The 14221-nt window shown below is 39.1% G+C and overlaps 1 protein-coding gene across 1 annotated transcript in view; it reads right to left on the reverse strand.

Moving 5' to 3' along the window:
- Positions 1 to 6517: 6517 nt before the first annotated feature.
- LOC124287837 (zinc finger and BTB domain-containing protein 20-like) overlaps positions 6518 to 14221 on the reverse strand; it is a 77859-nt gene continuing 70155 nt past the window's right edge. Inside the window, exons 5-6 of the mRNA XM_046724306.1 lie at positions 11141 to 11339; positions 6518 to 10295 (exon numbers count right to left, since the gene is read on the reverse strand). Coding sequence (XP_046580262.1) covers positions 10168 to 10295; positions 11141 to 11339 — 327 coding nt within the window. The 3' untranslated portion in view covers positions 6518 to 10167. The remainder of the gene's footprint in view (positions 10296 to 11140; positions 11340 to 14221) is intronic.

Consider the following 14221-nt stretch of genomic DNA (forward strand, 5'->3'; position numbering starts at 1 on the left):
TCAGACATTTACTAATTCAATGAAACCCATGAGAACCGGCATGGCACTGAAAAACTCATTTTTTCAAGAACAAAGTCTTCACAGGCGGTTTAAGAGACCACAATAGCTTTTTGGTCCAAGTCATTTCCCTTAACCACATTGCAGTGTGGCCATCCATTCATTCGCATCAACAAACTAGCAACAAAGCCGCAATGTCTATGTAAAGTTTATTGCTTATTGAAACTACTAATGCCATTACAGAACATGTACAAAAGCATACATATTGTTACCAAAAATACTGCAAAAAATGCAAAAGAAACTTCTTCATGAGCACCATGAATCAAAAACCAAAAATGTTCCAGTCGGTCATCAAAGACCCCAAAACGTCACCAACTTTTTGTATGCTTTAATGCCATATCCAACAGGATATAAAAAAACAACAAAACTACATGTCAAAGTATTCTAGATCTAGTATTGAAATAAAATCATGACTACCTAAGCATATCATGACGAAAGTTGGAAGACATCATCTAAAAATAGTTTGTCTCTAACGTCAACATATCGTGTATGTCACAACATACATTGAAACAGTATGCAAATATCAAAACTACAAAAGCTGATATATATGTCATATCAAAACATACATGTATTTCATACACATTTTATCAATGAAAATACACTGTATATTTAATGCATAAAAATTAAGCTATAGAAGCACATCAATGAAGCATATTTCATGTAACTTCGCAATAAGAATATTCAACTGCTAATTTCTTTGGTTTCAAAATACACACTGGAAAACATATATACTGTGCTTTGGTTATTTACATACATGCTTTTTTAAAGCTTTAGATTTGGATATCTGTGCATAAACTCTCAAAAACTAGACATGTTGCAAATCTTTAAATTTAGGAGTCACAGCCATATTCAGTTGGCGTAACAAATATAGGACCATGTTTGATCTGCAGATCTGGTTGGAATACTGAAATAAGACCAAGTGAGTGAGTATGATTTTATGCCGCTTTTAGCAATATTACAGAGCAATGTCACTGCGGGGGCACCAGAAATGGGCTTCACACATTTTACCCATTTTGGTAATGGAACCTGGGTCTTTGGCGTAACGAGTTAATGTGCAGTTGTTACGAACTTAACTAAGACATATGTATACAGAGTCTTCACAGTTTCTACAATACACTGGTTCTATTTTGTTGTATCAACTGCTGAAACCAGAAACTCGGAATCTGATTCATTCAAAAAATATTTTCCTCTCAACAAACCCAAGGTGAAGCATGATTGCCTGGCATGCTGAACTGGGAACTGTAAAATCAACAACTGCTGTAAAATTCAGTGTCCATTCAAGCACAAAACTGGTAACAGTGTAGACATATATGTATACCTTATACATAACGTATACACGAACGTGTGCATTATGTATACATGACAAATCATTAAAGCTGTAACAGCCATAACAATTAAAGCATCTACACCACAGTATAATTAAAGCACATTTGACCAACTGCAGACAGGTGCCCTATTTACACGACACCAACCCATCAACAACCCATGAACGATATTCCCACTGTCAACACCTATTAACGAATAGGTAAACCCACTCTGAGACAAATGGAATGGTCAAGGCTCTGTCATAGATAGACTGACTGACTGACTGAATTCCAGCAACATCATGGCGGGGGACACCAGAAATGGGCTTCACAAATTGTACCCATGTGGGGATTCGAACCCGGGTCTTCGGCGTGACGAGCCAACGCTTTAACCACTGGGCTACCCCACCACCCCGTCATAGATAGATGCATTGGACACAAACCATAGTCATTGTCATGATGTATGTGACAGACACAAACCAAGGTCAAGGTCATAATGAATGTGACAGACACACACCAAGGTCAAGGTCATAACACAAACCAAGGTCATTGTCATGATGTATGTGACAGACACAAACCAAGGTCAAGGTCATAATGAATGTGACAGACACACACCTAGGTCAAGGTCATTAACATTAGCCATTGCACACATTTTGTTACAAATGTTATTTGAATAAGAAGACAAGGTTGTGCACTAAGATTGATTGTTTGGGACTGATCATGGGGAGGTGGGGGTGGACGGAGAGTGGTGGAATGATGGGGTATGTATTTGAAACAAAATGCCAAAAAGACTTGCTGTGCATGCACATGTCCTGAAAAAATGTATTGTGCAAAACATTAAAAGTTTTCAATCCCCCCTAACTCCTCCATAAAAAGAATAATTGTGACAAATGACAAGCCCACATCTGCTGGCAGACAGTAGGCAGTTGAACGTTATATTTCGCTCATATGACGATTGATGGATCAGGCTGTGAATGGGTGGATGGATGGTCTGTAAGGGGTGGGCAGAGTGGATGGATGGGCTATATAGGTGTGAGTGGATCGGGCTGTGAATGGGTGGATGGATGGTCTGTAAGGGGTGGGCAGAGTGGATGGATGAAGGGGTGAGTGGATCGGGCTGTGAAGGATGGATGGTCTGTAAGGGGTGGGCAGAGTGGATGGATGGGCTATATAGGTGTGCAGGATGGATGGGCTGTGAAGGGGTGGATGGATGGTCTGTAAGGGGTGGGCAGAGTGGATGGATGGGCTATATAGGTGTGAGTGGATCGGGCTGTGAAGGGTGGATGGATGGACTCTGTAAGGGGTGGGCAGAGTGGATGGATGGGCTATATAGGTGTGAGTGGATCGGGCTGTGAAGGGGTGGATGGATGGTCTGTAAGAGAGTGGATGGATGGGCTATATAGGTGTGAGTGGATCGAGCTGAAGGGGTGGATGGAAGGGGTGGATGGATGGTCTGTAAGGGGTGAGGGATGCAGAGTGGATGGATGGGCTATAAGGGGTGGGCAGAGTAGGTGTGGTGTGAGTGGATCGGGCTGTGAAGGGGTGGATGGATGGTCTGTAAGAGGGTGGGCAGAGTGGATGGATGGGCTATATAGGTGTGAGTGGATCGGGCTGTGAAGGGGTGGATGGATGGTCAAGAGGGTGGGCAGAGTGGATGGATGGGCTATATAGGTGTGAGTGGATCGGGCTGTGAAGGGGTGGATGGATGGTCTGTAAGGGGTGGGCAGAGTGGATGGATGGGCTATATAGGTGTGAGTGGATCGGGCTGTGAAGGGGTGGATGGATGGTCTGTAAGGGGTGGGCAGAGTGGATGGATGGGCTATATAGGTGTGAGTGGATCGGGCTGTGAAGGGGTGGATGGATGGTCTGTAAGGGGTGGGCAGAGTGGATGGATGGGCTATATAGGTGTGAGTGGATCGGGCTGTGAAGGGGTGGATGGATGGTCTGTAAGGGGTGGATGGTGGATGGATGGGTTATATAGGTGTGAGTGGATCGGGCTGTGAAGGGGTAGGTGGATGGGCTGTGATAAGACAGTAAGTTGGTGGGATATATCAAGTTTTCTATCACAAAAGCTTGCATCATGACTACAATAGAAGCAGACGCGAAGATCACACACCAGCTTTACACTCAGTTACACAACATCAGCATCAGCTAGATTACATCCGGCCACTATCACTATAATATGTACATACAACTAGTTGCAGCATTTCCATATAAAACCATATATTCATTAATGCTCAATGGCCATTGCAACCATCATGTAAGACTCCTGACACAGGAAAATATTCAACATTTGCAAGGGATATCAGCTAAACATTTAAGTCAATTATTTATGAAATTGATTAAAAATTGAACATAAGGTTTAATTCTTGTCTTACAGTCAGGATCTAAGACACAGGGTTAACATGACCTGGTACAGTACAAACAAATGTTTTGTATTCTTAACATATCGCACCAAGTCATGACCAAAGTGAATACTGGAAGTATTTTATAACTAAATATCCTCTTAACACTGCTGATGTTACTCTTTTAACATAGCATACTTATATAAGTCTTGGCAAGAGACATAAAGATAACCTGCATCACATTCTGATAGGATCAAGCTACAAGGTTCAGTAAAATCAGGCCTATCAGGTCGCCATGTCAGGTGGTCAATGCAGGTAAGCTAAAGCAATGCATGTCTTAGACATTTAATTCTTGTGAAACTCACAATCACTTGTATGGTCCTTATAAACCAAGAATAACAAACAGTGTGAACCTTTGGTTAAAATGTGAGATCACAGAATCCTTACACGTTCATGGGAAGTAACTCTGCAAAGTGAAATTCAGAGATTTAAATAACTGGCCATCCATGACCCAGGTTTGTTTTGAACACTTGGTAAAACAGGTTAATACCAAAATATGTTCTACACAATGTACTGAGGCTGCCCACCCTGTTTGTGATGCAGGATTCAGATCTGTTTAGACCCGTGAAGATCCAGGCCAGAATTGATCTTCAGCAGCCCATGCTTGTCGTATGAGGTGAAATGGGATCGGGTGGTCAGGCTCGCTGACTGGGTTGACACATGTCATCGTCTCCCAATTGTGTAGATCGATGTTCATGCTGTTGATCCCTGGATTGTTTGGTCCAGACTCGATTATTTACAGACTGCCACCATATAGCTGGAATATTGCTGAGTGCGGCGTAAAACTAAACTCACTCACTCTCTCACTCAGATCTGTTAAGAGGGTATTCTGGACCAAGCAGTGTTATATATTGGATGCAAACAACTTTGGTATGCAGAAGCAACATTATACAATTACAGACTGGTGATGAGGTCAATACCTGTGTTTATGGACCCACGAAAAGCAATATTGACCGAGGATGAAAACAACCCAGGCATTGACCGAATTCACCAGTCCATAATTGTTTTATTATGTAATTACCGAAAAAAAGCTTCTAAAAACCAAAACATGTCCATTTAGTCAAGAAAAGTAAATCTAATAACGTTATGTCAACAATACTGTGACATGTAAACAATAGAATGACGTCATAGCCTCACGTCAAAATCTATTTTGAGTAACTCAAGTCAATATGACTTTTGGTCGGACCTGGGTTGGAGTCAATAAGCTTTTCTGTCGACGGTCACGTGACCGCCTCTAGACCAATCAAGTAGCTGCAAAAATATGCTTACATAACAATAAGCAATCAGAAATTGTATACCGGTACATAAACATTTCCTTTATAAATAATGTTAAAAGATATTTTTGCGCTCAATTCAATTGAAATCACACCTTTTTTCCACAGCTTTTGAAATTTCTATGTGCTTTTGAGATTTTTCTCTTTTGTAGTTTTTGGGATCATGAAGATCTTTGACTTTCAGGGGATTCGACTCCTCTGTACTTGGATTTCTTCGGTGACTCAGCTTGTATCTAAAACACATAATTCTATTATAGCTGATATCCCTGTAATATACATGTATGCGATTGTCTCTGCAGCGAGAAGATGAAGGTCAGTGAAGGTCGATGAAGGTCAGTGAAGGTTAGTGGATGAAGGTCAGTGAAGGTCGATGAAGAACGTTAGGAGCTTCCTGCATACAAGGACGTGAAATTCAATCAGTTACCAACTGAAACAACTCTCTTACATTGTAGTTTTACCAGTAAACATCTGTCGGCAAGTTTTGTGATGACTATGAAAATCTCACAAAATAAAAAATTGTAGTTTGATTATGTTGCCCCATCACAGTAAACAAACAATGAGTATATTTCTAACACTAACATACACTATCATAAATGCTTTCATGGTTTAGCCACGCAAACACTTCAACATTTTTATACACAACATTCCCAAATACAGTAGAACACGGATATAACGAACTCCAAGGGACCAAGAAATTTAGTTTGCTATATCCGTTGTTCGTTATTCACATTTGATACCGTCCTCGTCAAAGAAAACGGTTGTTGAATGGGTTAAACACGATATGTTTGTTTTGTTAATTAATTAATGACCATCAATCAATGTTGATTCACCGCCAACAAGATTGATGTATACTGTACCGCTAAGTGGCTGAGCTGACACTGAGTGAGTTCGCTAATCACGTCGTTAATTGGGTCTTGGGGGTAGTAAATCAGTTCGCTATAGCCGTTAATTCGCTACTCACGAGTTCGTTATTCACGTATAATTTTAATGATATTATAAAGGACTGTTGACGGGACTTTTAAATTTGTTCGCTATATCCGTTTGTACGCTATATCAGTGTTCGCTATAACCATGTTCTATTGTACTTGGTAATGTACTTCTCAAAAGTTAAAAAACATCAAGTCTTTACATATGACATACAGAAACTATTCCAAAATGGCCGTAAGGCTGTGTGACCTGTTCCATGAACAATATTGCACTTGTGTCATGTAATCTAACTGTTCATTGGTTGGAGCCCCTTTTGGTTTACCACTTGCTGGCACCAAGCCCTAATTTGATTCGTTGGTTCAAAATGATGCTGTAGTGAATGACTTTACACTGTGAGAGACGTACACAAAGTATGTGATCTATATTGACAAACTTTATGGACAACAACTTCTTTCATTCCATGAGCACAACGTTTCGATACAGATTCTGTTACTGTTGTCAAGCAGGACGGTACCAGAATCTGTATCGAAATGACACACTCACACGTAATAAAAGAAGTTGTTATCCAAAAAGTTTGTCAATACTGTACTTCCCAACTTCTAAAATGCCACTCAAAGAAGTATCTGATCTAGACTTCCAGGTTTCAGATTGCCGATTTTGTGGAAGCTGTGCTGGCTGAGTGGGTTAGATCGCTGACTTTGTGTGCTGGAGATTAGGGTCCTGACTCACATAGGACTTAACTCAAAAAAGAACTTGAATCGGTACTTCACTGAGAAAATATAATCCTAAATACAGCATATATTAGTTTCTGTGGTACTGTAGGAATATTGTGTATACAAAGCCATGAAGTACTGCCAATGAATCTACAAACCTACTGTACAAAGTTTGTCACATGTTTGTCGTGTTCAGCCAGAGACTGATTGAAATGGTCAGTCTTCTAACAGTGATACGTAAATGAGAAATCCTTCAACAAAATTCTTCATATAGAAAAATAATGTGCTGTGATTCTTGCCACTTAACCGTCAGTTAAAGAGTATTTTGTCAGTATTACATATTTCAATGCAAAAAGCCCTATATACAGTTCCACCACAAAATTAATTGACTGGATTAACAGTTATAGTTTATATTCTAAAACACGTACACATCTGAAATTTATTAATACAGTGTTTTTCAAGGTGAATAATTGCCATGCCTTTGCAAGTGTTTGTGGCAAGTGCAATCAGAAGAGCACATACACTTGTCTTTTCACAAACACCTCGTATCAACACTATTTGATTGTGATTAAAGAAACACTCATTATATAGTTAGAGTTGTACAAATGAATCTGCTGTTAGCAAGAAATTTCTTAGAAATATGGGAAGGGTCTTGTCACTTTAAAACTAACTAACTTTTATAATCCTTATTCAATTCATGAATCAACAATGGTCACAAACATGGCTATATACTCAAACTAAGGACTAAACAATCTAGACATGTAAATTTCAATAAAGGCTAAACAAACATATAACAATGGCAGCCATTTTAAAACAAACTACATAGGTACAGAAGCTTACCTTCACTGCACAATTCAAATCTTGAGAATCAATCCTCATATAATGTTGGTAAGTCATTCAATATGTATGCACTAAAAACAGATGCTAAACTTGTGAAACATTGAGAAAATGAAGTACACAATAACATTGCTTTCTATCTCATACAGTTTCAAACATTTTAAGAACATGTGCTATATTCAAACTGAACTGGTCTTGAGACAGAACAGCTTAGCATAAGCTCAAACATCAGGTAACTATTTTGATTAAACAGTTGACCCAGAGGTGTGGAAATATAGTAAGCATCTGACTTATTGTATTTACAAGTCCCACAATAGAAATATATTGCATGAAGTGTACATGTTATTGCTGTGAAAAACACTTTTTCAATTCTTTTAACTAGTTAGATTTTTAGCAAACACAAAGACCACAATGGAAGAACAGGTGTTTATAAAAACAAAAGTGGAAGATATCTTTGTTAAGAAATCCATAAAAATTGAGACATGAAAATATATCTGGAAATACGTTAAATGTAGTGTTTAAAACACATCACCAAATAAGATCACCTGATTACAAGGTGACTATATTGCTTTTATGCATCAACAGAGAGCGATGGAAATACTGTCAAATGTTGACAAATATTTCATATATATTTATAGATCCAGGACATAGATTAAAACTCAATATCCATCGATGCAAATAGAATAATAAACATTGAAATATGAAAATAGACTGGGTATGTCATTATCAAAGTTGTCAAAAGATGATATAATAGCGTGACTGTCATATATCCTTCTGTATTTCAACAATATATCGGGCCTGTCAGCCAGGTGTGGGAGGAAACAGGTCTTAGATGTTTATTCTTGTTGTTTGTTGATTCATGGTAAACTCAGCAATTCTCAAGCTAGATTATGGAGGTTAGAAGTTTCTTAACTTACAATCACAACTATGGCGTAATGAGAATCATAATGAAGGTAACTCTTGAAATTAAACCCACAACATCCTTGTACACATAAGGGACACAACTCTGCATAATAAATTAATGACAAGGCCAGCTGGGCCATGAAACGGATCAAGACAGTTTCAATTACAAGATTTTCAGCATTGTTTTATAGCATGAGAGCAATATTTAACAAAGACATGGCTGAGTAACAAGGCCAGACATCTGAGTTACATAGTGTACATAGTTCCTAGGGCCTATCAAGTCGAAGAATTATTTCACATAACATTATCTGGTTTCAATGCTAGCCGAGGGTTTCAAATGTAAAATAACCAGGCATGGAATACTTCCTCAAATCTGAAATGATTATAAACACTGTAAAATATCAAACTGAATATTAACATAACACTTCTTCTCTTTACAACGAAACCACACGATTGTGTGGATAAAAAGAAAACAACTAGAATTGTTCAGATAAATATTAATCAAACATAACATTTAATTAATGTGGTATCTAGTTCATCAAGCCCAACTTGGATTGAATAAAAAAATACATACTTATCAAAAAAAGATTCATGCACTGTTCAAAGTCAAACAAAGTTCCACCATGAACTTTTCAACCAAATAGATTGAAGAAAATGGTTACATTCGTTTGCAATCATTGCAATCTGTTCTGTGGTCAACCTTTAGACTACGGCAGTGGAAACATATTCACCACTCTGTGGATATTACAGGAATTATCGCAAAATGATCGACTAAGTATTCATGAAAAGCATCCAAACATTTCAATCTCTGTTTCATAAATGCACAGAACCTGTGCATATCCAAATGGGTGAAATTAGGTTAAATGTTGAAAACTGACGTAATATAATTTCCTGTTCTCCAAATCATTATCAATATCATCATCATCATCATCATCATCATCATCATCATCATCATCATCATCATCTTGAATTAATGCATTGGCCATATTGTGCAGTACACAGAATAGTCATTTGTATATTCTTTCTAATTATTTGGAAATTAAGACGGAGGCTGAACAGCAGATAAAACATTTGTTGAGTGATGAATCATTTTCCAGAATTGTGAACCAATATTGCTGTTTTGGCAAGCCAACTTTTCGATGCAGCCCTGCCACTTTTCACTAACTAGTGCATCAAATTATGGCAGTATGTTGTCTGAAGTCAGCACTATGGGCAATGCAGTCAAGATGCAGTAAACATCACCAGGTATGGTGGTAATGGAGGGACAATTCATGTTCATTTGGGTTTGGGGAGGGGAGTATTACACTGGTTAGGTGTGGCTGAAAAAATACATATTATTTCTATTAAATATGATAAAAATCTTGAAAAGATAATTTGCAAAAAAAATAATTAAACTCCTCCTTTCACAGAAATGAAACTGCATGTCTTCACAGCAGTGGCCCCTCAAAGTATACTAGCTGGTCCCTATACATAGATGTCTGCAAGCAGTACTACTGGTTCAACATTAGTCAGTAACTGACTGGTCCCTATACATAGTTGTCTGCAAGCAGTACTACTGGTTCACCATTAGTCAGTAACTGACTGGTCCCTATACATAGTTGTCTGCAAGCAGTACTACTGGTTCACCATTAGTCAGTAACTGACTGGTCCCTATACATAGTTGTCTGCAAGCAGTACTACTGGTTCACCATTAGTCAGTAACAGCCAATCTGCAATAGGCTATGCGTCCCAGTGTTGTGACCTGATGCTACGTGTGACTAGCCATCTGGGCTATAACTTTCTTCTTGACCCGACACTCTGCAGCCGTGATCTTGTTCCTCAAGGCCCTCTTCAGCATCGCCACATCAGCGCCCGGGTAGTTTAATACCGTGAAGTCTGCAACAAATACAGTCAGAAATACTCCATACATCATTATCTTTGTGCCAAGAAAATAGGTACGTCAAGCTCCGATCTATTTTCTCAACAAATAGCTATTACAAAACAAGAGTTGAGTGGCATGTATACAGGTGAGTAACAAGGTCCGAAATTATTACCCAATATACAGGTATGTAATAAAACTGTCTGCAGTGCTCACCCCAAAAACGCGTGCGAGTGTAATGTATTATTCCTTCATGTAACGTTCATTCCAAGGTTAGCACATGTAGCGTTATGTAGGCACCATGTTTCTATATCAGAACGAGGCTCTCTATAATGGTCATGTGACCATGTACAGAGAGGCTATAAATAGCATGCATTAAGCTCATTACAGTAACGATTGGTAGGTTGGTTGGTTTGTTGTTTGAAGCTGCACTCAGCAACATTTCAGCTATATGGCGGCAGTCGGTAAATAATCGAGTCATGGACAATCGATGACATGTGTCAGCCAAGTCAGCGAGGCTGACCATCTGATCCTGTTAGTAACCTCTTGCGACAAGCATGGGTTGCTGAAGACCAATTTTAACCCGAATCTTCACTGGTGTGAGTAACCAGGTACGCAAGACTTAATCAGTATACAGGTGTGGAACAAGGTATGCAAGGCTTTCCCAACATACAGGTGTGTAATGCAGACAGTCTGCAATTCTTATATACTACACAGGTGAGTAGCAAGGTCTGAAATGCTTAACCAGTATACAGCTGAGTAACAAGGTATGCAATGATTTCACAGAATACAGGTGTGTAATGTAGACTGCCTGCAATTCTTATATACAACACAGGTGAGTAACAAAGTCTGAAATGCTTACCCAATATACTGGAAATGATTTGAGGATCCAGCAGTTTCTTGTTGTTGACCCCAGTTAAATTTGACCCCAGGAGTTCAGAGGTCGTGTAGAAACAGTTCAACAGGTAGTTGGCACAGGCTGTGGATGACACTTTATTTTTGGCACGGGCAATCTGGAGCGGGAACACGTAGATACCTCGACCCACAGACAACTCCAACATCTGGGGAAAAATAGAAGATGAACATACCAATGAGTGAGAGTGTTAAAGAGCCACTTTAAAAGTATTTTAGATTAATCCTTGCATGACAGCTTCATGTGGGAGATCCTGGGCCCCATTTCACAAAGCTCTCGTAGAGCTACGACTATCGTAAGACAATGTTACAGTATAGGAGGTAGGAATGCTATGAGGAAAGTTACGTGATCTTAGGCTTACGAGAGCTTGGTGAAACGGGGCCCAGGATATTTTCTGCTTTGGTGAAACCCATCTGCATGGCTATGAAACTGATAAACCAAGTACCATAGTCAAGGTCAGTGTGGGAATAAATCACAAATACTGAATCCTTGCATGTCTAAGGGACACAACTCTGACAGCTTGGCCAATGAGCCCCTCAGATCAAATGTATGCCTAATTAAGATGTTAATATAAAGGACCGACTGGAGTCCTGCAAGCAAAGACTGATTTGTACCTCGCCTGTTAGACTGACTGACTGACTGAGTTTGGTTTCATGCCGCTTTTAGCAATATTCCAGCAACATCACGGCGGGGAACTCAGAAATGGGCTTCACACATTGTACTCATGTGGGGATTCGAACCCGGGTCTTCGGCGTGATGAGCCAACGCTTTAACCACTAGGCTACCCCACCGTCCCCCTCGCCTATTAGAATTGACTCCCTTGTTTTTCACAGTTGATCCGTTTGGACATACAAGGAAACTGCTGCTGAAAACAAAACTTGAGACACTGGAAGTATTTTCATAATTTTACAGAGGTTAAAAAAACATTTTGTGATGATCAGATTCATTACCACAGACATTCAAATGGCTGTTTCCTCAAATTGGGTTGTGAAGAGACTCCATTGAGAAACTCTGTGAATGTACTTGTGATTTCTTTCACATTTGAAATCAATGAATGTTTTGGTCAACATGTTTTAATACCATCAACATGATGACACATATCTATTTCAGATAGTGAAGGGTAATATCTGTTCTGGTAATGACAACACTGTCAAAGAGGAAAGAAAGATTTTTGACTCAATAACTCCTTTTGTACTATCAAAAGAAGGTAAATGTTTCATGTTATTGTACTTAATCTGTCAATTGCAACAAACACATGTGAAAGTCAACAGACTTCTCATCCACTATATCTCAAACGCTTGCATTTCAGGAGACCTCTGCTACACTCTGGACCCATTCCAGTGGTTCTTGTGATCTCAAATTACAAAAAGCGAATGTACCTGCTCTTGATTTTCATTAATATTTTACTGACCAATCAAAAGTCAAGATAAGGGAAAAGGACATGAGCAAGGGAACCTCTAGTTCTGATGGAGATGAAATCATCCTTTCCAGCAGACAGAATTTAGCTGTTTTACTTCGTCGTGTCAGTGAGATTTTCAATGTTGAATTTTTCTCGAACTCTGTTGCTTTATGTGGGACTTGGCAACATGTTGTTTATATTACCAATACATCATTGTGGCTGGTTTGTAACTTTCATTGGTCCATTGACTAGCTTAGTAAATCAAATTCATTGATGAAAATCAAAGGCAGGTTATTTCAGATTGCAAGAACCATGGGATTTGTGAATTAGTAAAGTTTACCGAAATGCAAGCCCAAGAGACATATAACATATATTCGGTATATATAGACATAGTATAAATACTACTGGTAACCTGAATTTCGCTGACAGCAGAATCACTAATGAGCAAGAGATTTTAATTCTTAGATTCAATTGTTGCTTTGAATGCAGATTCAAAATGTTAAAAGACCTATGAATTTGTTCCCCCAAATCCAAATTTTGAACAAAATATCTTATTTTTTCCCCAAACTGCTGGCTAGGAGTTCTTAGTTTTAGAGTTCTAGGTAAATCTTTTACAGTACTCTATCAGACTATAAGAATAACTCGATAACAGTTTTGTTCAATTTTGTTCATTTATTTTCAAACAAATGTTCACAATTTATACAATAACTTGAACAATACAACCAATTCACAACAGACATTAATAACAAGAACATTTGAACATTTACAGTAACATTATGTCCAAACAACATTCATCTAACACAATAACTAAAACTGTAGTGGATGGCATTAGTACGTCTTGACATGAGTTACGCCCCTTTGTAGGGTTCACAATACAAGGTACCTGCTAAAGTTGAATTCTATCAAGATTTCTTTATTCTAATTGGTCAACCAGGCAGATATGTACAAATCTAGGTTACAACATGCTGAATGGTGGTTCCTACTACAGCTGAAAATATGTGTGGCAGTTCACTATCAAACATTTGTCGATTGTGTGGATTTCGTTTCAGACTGAACTTTACAAATCAGGCTAAAAAACTGCAGTCTTGCAAAGGTTATCTCATATACATGTTTTACTGTTATGAAAAGGTCAAAGTTAATACTGGGTTCACCTGCTAGTCCCCCTATTAGAAGGTGTGTCACCACAAGAGTGGAAGGTGAAGGTTCATGTGTGATTCACCTCTGAGGAAGGTGAAGGTTAGTGCATGAGTCACCTGTGTGAAAGGTGAAGGTTAGTGTGTGATTCACCTGTGTGAAAGGTGAGGGTTGGTGCATGAGTCACCTGTGTGAAAGGTGAAGGTTGGTGCATGATTCACATGTGTGAAAGGTGAAGGTTGGTGCCTGATTCACCTGTGTGAAAGGTGAAGGTTGGTATGATTCACCTCTGAGGAAGGTGAAGGTTGGTGCGTGAGTCACCTGTGTGAAAGGTGAAGGTTGGTGCCTGATTCACCTGTGTGAAAGGTGAAGGGTGGTGCCTGATTCACCTCTGTGAAAGGTGAAGGTTGGTATGATTCACCTCTGAGGAAGGGGAAGGGTGGTGCGTGATTCACCTCTGAGGAAGGGGAAGGGTGGTGCGTGATTCACCTCTGTGA

The sequence above is a fragment of the Haliotis rubra genome, unplaced genomic scaffold, assembly GCF_003918875.1.
Source record: "Haliotis rubra isolate DU_JTF1 unplaced genomic scaffold, ASM391887v1 Scf407, whole genome shotgun sequence".
Classification (NCBI taxonomy): domain Eukaryota; kingdom Metazoa; phylum Mollusca; class Gastropoda; order Lepetellida; family Haliotidae; genus Haliotis; species Haliotis rubra.